The sequence below is a fragment of the Lipotes vexillifer genome, unplaced genomic scaffold, assembly GCF_000442215.2.
Source record: "Lipotes vexillifer unplaced genomic scaffold, Lipotes_vexillifer_v1.1 scaffold311, whole genome shotgun sequence".
Taxonomy (NCBI): Eukaryota; Metazoa; Chordata; class Mammalia; order Artiodactyla; family Lipotidae; genus Lipotes; species Lipotes vexillifer.
Window position 1 is genome coordinate 4676381 of NW_006791012.1, and position 8553 is coordinate 4684933.

Sequence of the window (8553 nt, forward strand, 5' to 3'; positions counted from 1 at the left end):
TATTCCCAAAAACTATTTAATCTTTTGCTGACACAGAGTACCAAGTATGGCTATCAAGTGCTGACAACCAAATACTATACCAGGAGGATAATATCTTAATGTTTCAATTAGAACACTCTAAAAATTTATTCTTCTTTTATATTGTTAATATATTCAAAAACCTAAGCTTTCCCAATTTAAACAGCACTCTGTGTATTTTCTACTTGTATCTATATATCTTTGACCAACATATTTACCAAATTGGAAATATTAAGCTTACTGATTAGCCAGATGTTTTAATCATAAATTGTCTTTACTATAAAGCTGAAAAGAGATAAGTTACTGCTCAATATTTTATCCTTGATTTTCAAACCCATATTTTTCATGACTACCATTCGAGTTTCTTAAATAAACAACCAGAGGAAATCTTGATTCTTGAGTAAGGAGCACGTAAGACCAAAACTCTTAGGTAAAAATCCAAAACTCAGTGGTGAATGTGTTTTTTTGATCCTTGTTTCCTCTAGGTGGAAATTGAAACCAATCAGTTACAAGATGGCTCATTAATTGACCTCTGTGGTGCAACATTGCTGTGGCGTACTGCAGAAGGCCTTTCCCACACTCCTACCGTGAAGCATTTAGAAGCTTTAAGACAGGAAATCAATGCAGCACGACCTCAGTGCCCTGTAGGGTTCAACACACTAGCATTTCCTAGTATGAAGAGGAAAGATGTTGTTGATGAAAAGCAACCATGGGTGTATCTGAACTGCGGCCATGTGCATGGCTATCATAACTGGGGAAACAAAGAAGAACGTGATGGAAAAGATCGTGAATGTCCTATGTGTAGGTCTGTTGGTCCCTATGTCCCTCTGTGGCTTGGATGTGAAGCTGGATTTTATGTGGACGCCGGCCCTCCAACCCATGCGTTTAGCCCGTGTGGGCATGTGTGTTCAGAAAAGACAACTGCCTACTGGTCCCAGATCCCGCTTCCTCATGGTACTCATACTTTTCATGCAGCCTGTCCCTTTTGTGCACATCAGTTGGCTGGTGAACAAGGCTACATCAGACTTATTTTCCAAGGACCTCTAGACTAACAGACCATTGTCCTCCAGGACTACATTATACATTTATAAGCTAAGTGATTTGGGTTTTCCAACCTGTTGTCCACATCACAGTTTTTCTGCTCTGGTTATTTGCATTAAGATGAAGAATTTTTTTAAACATTTATAATAAATAATAGCAATTTCTGAGCAAAAATCTGGGGAACTCAAGCAAAGGAATTTCCAAAAGTACCAGATTTCTGAATTCTGAGTTTTGAAAATATATTTTGAGGAGAAAAAGACATAGTCTAATTTGATGCCTTCATTTTAGTGTTTTGAATCACCCATCCTCAGTGTTGAAAAATTGTTTTGTATAACTGAGGGTACTGTTGGTTCAAACTATGTTAGTTTACAGTTTGTTGCAAACATTGTAAAATACAGCAACATGTATATTAACTTTTTTTCTATTTATCTTTATTATAGAAAATATCTTAGAATGTTCTTGGTAGAGTAGCATGGTAACGATGGGCTCACACTCTTGGTGTGAATGGTAGTTTAGCAAAGCATAGCTCCAGGATTTGCAAAGTTAGGAAGAAGGACAAGAGAGCCTCTCTCCCCACCCCCATCTAAATATGAAATTTGGTAAATTAGAATATTTTGTAAAACAAACTTCATATTAATTACCATTATGCAAGAGGTGTTTGTTTTTAACCACATTGAAGATTATCAGGAAAGATTTTTTTTCCTTAATGTTTCTCCCAAGTGTAGTACTATAACAAAAACTTAATGCTAAGAAACATTTCACGTGCTCCTTTGAATATGCAATTTAATCTAGATTATCTATTTTTCTCCCATGATAACTAATCTGTTTTTAGTATCAGTAACATTTGGCAAGTGTATTTTTTAGATATAAACTGTGGTTCATCTGTTCACTGTTTCTAGAAAAAAAATCATTCCCATGAGAAAAAGCATAAATAACAAGAAAGGAGAGTGACTTGATTTGCTTTTAGAAAAAGAAATGCTTAATTAACTATCCTGTATTTGGACTTATTCAGGTAAGAAATTTAGAGAGATATAAAGGGTTGAATGACAACAGTGCTCTTTTTTTTTAATCTAACAGACCAGCCTTAACTGTGGGCTTGAATCCTAAAAGGACAGTTGCCACAGTGTGACTCAAGGAAATGCTTGGTTGGCAAATGAGCACCAGTGACAGCCAAATGGAGGGACATACTTGCATGGTCAGTTTATTCTCTAATTCCAGTAAGTTCTTTGCTTTCAGAAGCAAGAAAATGTTTCTTCTCCCCTCCCCTACCCCCCCACTTTTTTTTAACACACCACAAGGGAAGTATGGACAGTTGCACTACATCAAACTCTTTGTGACACTTGTAGAAATCAGTATACTTTTAGATTAGACAGAATCATTTTTTTAATCTTTTGTTTTCCTTTAGTTCGAAAAGTTGTATTATACTTAATTGACTCTAGCAAAATTTTGTATGTGGTAGCACAGCTTTAATTTATCCTATTACAGTGCTGTTCTGAATTTTCTTTTGGTTTTTAAAAAACAAAACCTGTTGCTTAGAAGCCATGAACTATTTTACTTTACTTCAACTTGTCGAAATTTCTTTGTTTTAAAAAATCATTTGGGTTCACTCAGGAAATGCATGTCAGGAAACTTTGTATTATAAGTTGACTAGTTGTGATGTATCAGTAACTGCTGTTACTCCTTTTTCAAAGAAATATAATTGATTTTGAAGTTTTCTAGATTGTCACATGCTTTGTGACTAATGCAAGGAAATCAAGTCCTGTGTTGTATTTGTTCTAGTCATTTCTATTCAGGCTATATATTGTAGCTGATTTTTATTTGCAATTAATTTATTCAAACTGAGTAAATACTTTTCAAAATAGATATTTGAATTTGCCTTTGTGAGTTCATTTTTGCATAACTGAGAATGGGAAACCAGAAGTGAAAACTTGTGGACAAATCTAGTCCACACTCCAAAAATATTCACTTGAAATAGATGAGGAGTTTGCATTTAACGTAACACTTTAAATCTCTGGTTCTCTTGGGAAAGCATCTCTTACTTATCAATAGAGGAACTTCTTTAGTGGTTGAATAATTGAGGCCTTTCTCTAAGTCAAGCCCTGCTGGAGAGATGGCTTGTAGCAAGTTGTGTACTAGACCGTTTAATAGTGCCTCAGTGATCATAAAAGGTTCATGTTCTTCCCAAGGTGCCTGAATTTCCTTCTAGCAAGTAAGAAAAATCTGGTTCACTTTCTATCAAATTTAAGTTTTGAAAACTCAGGTAATTTAAATCTTTAGTCATACTTTTTCTGTTCAAGCATTTTAATTATTAGTTCTGTCATTTTGCCAATGCCTAACAGAATACTTTTACTTATTCAGTTGTATTAAGGGAATGTCAGTATTCTGGCCAAAGAGAAAAAGTTGTATTTAGGTCTCCTAAATGCACTCTAAAGAAAGACAATCTTTATGGCTCAATTCTTTTATCAAAGTGATCTTAATATCTAAATGTTCCTTACTTTGTACAGTGAATTAAATTTCCCTTCATCTAAAATGTTAGGGTCATGAAGCAAGACAGGGTAGATATCTAGAAAGAGGAGTCTTTCATCACGTTATCTTCTCGAAGCTGTGATTGCTTACTTTCATGATATAAAAATCTTCTAGTACGTGTGAAACAGGATAGGAATAAATAATCGTGTAAATATATAATTACATCTAACATGAGTACTCCCACTCCACTCTTCCTTCAGAAGAGTGCCCCAAGAACCATGTGTGATGTGTGACCTTCTGACACATAGACTGAGTGAGGGCACCAGTTAAAGTCCATCCATTATTTCTTTAACTTTATAAAAAAATATATAATTCCAACATGTTGGCCCCTCATCCCAAGCGATCATCTTATGCTACCCCACTTTAGAGACCACTGGCTGAAAGATCTGTGATCCATTCTTTGGTTTTTGTGTTCTAAGCATTAACCATGTAGCAAATCAGATCACCAAAATACTACATAACTGAACTGTATTACTCTATCTCCCACTCCCACTTTCAGAATTACTCCTATATAAGTATACTCTAAGGCCATGCCCTCAGAATTTTACCCACACATTCTTACAACGGATATTTGAATATCCAGTGTGCAACAAGCCCTGTTCTAACACTGGGTGATGTAGCAGGAAAAAAACCCAAAACAAAACAAAACCCTGCCTTCATGGGGTTTACATTCTAGTGGGGAATATGGAAATGAACATGAAAAAGAAAAGACATAGTATGATAGATAGTGAGCAGTTCTGAGGGACAGATAAAGCAGAAAAGGGAGATAACAGAATGTCACGTGTGATGTGTGTGGGTGTGCGAGGTGTTTGCAGTATTAAATAGAGCAACAGAAAGCCCCGCTGGAAAGGTGGTATCTGAGTAAAGATCTGAAGGGAGTGACTACTTAGGAGAAGAGCATTTAGGCAGAGGGAACACCAGTTGCAAGGGTCCTGACGCTTGGAACATTTCTGTAACAGCCAAGAGGCCAGTGTGGCCATGTGGTGTGAAGCGAGAGGAGGAGCAGGTTAGGTCAGAGAGGTGAAGAGACAGAAGTGGGGCATGGGGGTGGAACTAGATCTCGGAGAGCCTCCTGAGATTTTTGGCTTTTATTCTGAATGAGTGGGGGGCCATAGGAGGATTTTGAACAGGGGAATGACGTGCTCAGACTTCGATTTTAATAGGATCCAAATAGACTGAAGTGGAGCAGGGAGACCAGTTAGGAGACTGTTGCAGTAATCCTGGAGGAAAATGATGGCGACTTAGGTCAAAGCGTGGGGGCAGTGGAGCTGGTTTGAAAAGTAACCAGAATCTGGGTATGCTTTGAAGGCAGAGTTGATATTTGCGGCAGATCAGATATGGGGCATGAAAGAACGAAGAGGACTCAAGGACGACTTGGTTATTAGCCTGAATAACTAACTAAAAGGATCGAATTGTCATTTAGTGAAGTAGAGAACCGCTTGTGGAGGAGGGTGTACTGACTGTGGAACTTAGCCTTGGACATTAGATTGAGACTCCTCTTAAACGAGGTATTTACCGAAAACTGTCTCTGCTTTTTTCTTTTCTTTGACTACTGTCAGAGTTCTTCATTATTATCATCAGTGTTCCCCATGTATCCTATGCTAGCTTAGAAACAAAAAAGTATTCCTCCTGATTAAGGGCCAGCTTCCTTTCATTGAAATAGAGAGTCAGGATACTTCTCATGTTTCTCCCTTTGCTTTGGCTGCCCTCTGAGGAAATGAAGTTCTGTTTTCAACTACAGTAACTTCCTTTAGCCAACTTGTTCTGATACAGTTTTTCTCTCATCTCGCTCATATACACCTTTTTCCTTGCTTTCTTTTAAAAAAAATTCTCAGTTTTATTGAAGCTTAATATTTTGTTGCTTCAAATCCTTTCTGGCAGTGGCAGAGCACAGTTGTGTTTGTTTTAATTTTAATATTTAAATGTTTACAGAAAACAAAGAGCTCTTGAACCTATTTTATAAGTCCAGATTTTAATATCCAGCTTCCCTTAAGGAAATATGCCTGTCTTTGATAATATTGTCAGCAGAAAATGCAGTAAAGAAGATCAAAAGAGTTCTTCTAGTAATCATTGTAAAATATCATGTCCAAACATTCTGTTACATGATATGATGGGAATGCTGGTTTGTTTAGACTGACATTAGATTGTAAACCCAGCTATGTATGCTAAACTACAGCATAAAAATTCCTCACAGCTAACATTTGAGCGTTTGCTATGTGCCAAGCACTGTTATAAATGCATCATTCTAAGTATATTACTGATTTTATTTAAAACTCAAAACAACCCTTTGAGAGAGGAACTATTATCTCCATTTTTTAAAAAATTTTTATTGGACTATAGTTGATTTACAATGCTGTGTTAGTTTCTGCTGTACAGCAAAGTGAATCAGTTAAATATATATATGTATATATATATGTGTGTGTGTATATATATGTGTGTGTGTGTGTGTGTGTGTGTGTGTGTGTGTGTGTGTGTGTGTATATATATATATATATGTATCTCCACTCTTTTTAGCTTCTTTCCTCATGTAGGTCATTACAAAGTATTGAGTAGAGTTCACTCTACCTATTAAGTACCTATTAAGTAGGTACTTATTAGTTATCTGTTTTGTATGTAGTAGTGTGTATATGTCAATCCCAATATCCCAGTTTGTCCCTCCCCCACCTTACTCCCTGGTAACCATAAGTTTGTTTTCTATATCTGTATGTCTCCATTTATAATAGAAACCAGACACAGCAGTGTCTAGTAACTTGCCCAAGGTCCACATGGCTCGTCACTAGAGGAGTCAAAATTTGAACCTCGGAAGTCTTGCTCCATACCTGTGTATACAGGCACTACATTTTACTGTCCACCCCACCCCTTAATGGAATTTGAAGTCTTTTTTTTAATCAATTTTAAACAACTTTTCAAAAATGATTTAAGGTGGCTTATAAAAATTATAATTAAGAATGTTAAACATCAATAGTAAAAATTTGGGGAAGAACAAAAGTAAAAGAATTTGGTATTATAACAAAGTAAGATAGAATCAGCATTGGCATGCGTACACAAGTAGATTTAATGAAGGCCTGTAAACTTGCTAAAGGTGAGTCACAAATCGATTTAGTGCCAAGGTGTTTAGTAGGTTATTCAGTAGGGGAACATGATCAGTTACAAGATCCAGGCAGCTGCCTGGAAGGTAGCAACACATCCACTGCTACAGAAACTTGTAATCATTTCTGGTCCTGCAAGCAGAGAAATTCACATTCAGGAAGCAGTGCCATTCCTTCATATAAGTAGATTCATGCAGTATTTGTCTTCCTGTGACTCGCTTATTTCATTTAGCATAATGTCCTGAAGGTTCATCCATGTTGTTGCGTATTGCAGAATTTCCTTCTTTTTTAAGGCTGAATAGTATTCCCGACTATATGTGTATGTGTGTGTGTTTATTTATTTACTTTATCCATTTATCTGTCAGACATACAGTTTGTTCCACTTCCTGACTCTCGTGAATAGTGCTACAGTGAACAGGGAGTGCTAATATCTCTTCAAGATTCTGATTTCAATTCTTTTGGTTAAATACCCAGAAATGGGATTGCTGGATCATATGGTAATTTTGCTTTCCGTAGAGGCTGCACCATTTTACATTCCCACCAACAGTGGGCAAAGGTTCCAGTTTCTCCAACTCCTCGCCAATACTTTGTCATCTTTTGTTTTTTGATAATAGCAACTGGACAGGTGTGAAGTGATAGCTTTTTGTGGCTTTGATTTGCATTTCCCTGATGATTAGTGGCATTGAGCATTTTTTCCTATACTTGTTGGCCATCTGTATGTCATCTTTAGAGAAATGGCTATTCAAGTGCTTAGTCCATTTTTTAATCAGGTTATTAGTTTATTTTACTATTGAGTTATAAGATTTTCTTATATACATGGTTTGCAAATATTTTCTCCTATTCCATAGGTTGCTTTTTCATTCTGTTGTTTCCTTTGCTGTGTAGAAGCTTCTTAGTGTGTCCCACTTGTGTATTTTTGTTTTTGTTGCCTGTGCTTTTGGTGTCATATCTGCTGCTTCCCCATTTTAATGATGGAACACATTGAAAGAATTCTTTCCCAGGTTGATAAAGGGCTGTCATGGTGCCTGGCACATGTAGATGCTCAAAAACTATTTCTTATATAATTATAGAAAACTGTTAGAACTCTGAACTGTTAAGCTATCCAAACAGTCTGAGTAGAAGCATTAACAAAAACAGTCAAAAGAATGAAGGTTACAGAAGCTGTTTATTTAATCAGAAAATGTGTTTTCATTGGTCGAAAAGACAAAAATGGAAAAGGTGGAGGTATGGCAAAAAGTAACAATTACTAGAAGGTTGACAGGGCAACAAGGAGAAAACCCATGGGTGGTGTCAGAAGAGAACAAAAAGGATTATCCTGGAGAAGAGAGAAGAAATATCACTTGTAGCCCAAAAGTATGTCATCCAGAAATTCAAGTTTTTGAGCCTTTTATTGGTTAGGGAAGACACAGAAGACAGCCAAGATCGAAAGGGAAAGTTAAGATCTACCCACCTTAGAATTTCCTGAAGTTTTACTATATCATATTCCTGTATAACTATTAATAAAAATATAGAATATAAACTAGAAGGCATCTTGGCAATTAAGTTACAGGTGAGAAACCAAGGCCTTGTTGGGTAGTAGCTACCAATTGATAAATCCGGCACTAGAACCTCGGTCCCCTGTGTCCCCTAACACTCTAGATTATCATGAACTTGAGTCACCAAGATTCAGTTAAATTCCCATGTTTTGTTTGTTGAAGCAGAGACTAAGTACATGCACTTTAATCGTTTTTCTTTGTAAATTCAAAGTGTCAGCAGAGTTAAAACATCAACTCTCATTGTCATATACACAATGGCTCCCAAACGTAGGGGATGGTCTGTTTCAGAATTCTTTTCATTAAAAGGTTATCTAGTTTGGAAATGAAATATAAGAGTAGGGAAA

At 36.4% G+C, this 8553-nt stretch overlaps 1 protein-coding gene across 1 annotated transcript in view; it reads left to right on the forward strand.

Moving 5' to 3' along the window:
* Nucleotides 1–3133, forward strand: part of PELI1 (pellino E3 ubiquitin protein ligase 1) — a 47900-nt gene extending 44767 nt beyond the window's left edge. The window contains exon 7 of the mRNA XM_007464115.1: nt 504–3133. Coding sequence (XP_007464177.1) covers nt 504–1070 — 567 coding nt within the window. The 3' untranslated portion in view covers nt 1071–3133. The remainder of the gene's footprint in view (nt 1–503) is intronic.
* The last annotated feature ends 5420 nt before the right edge of the window (nt 3134–8553 follow it).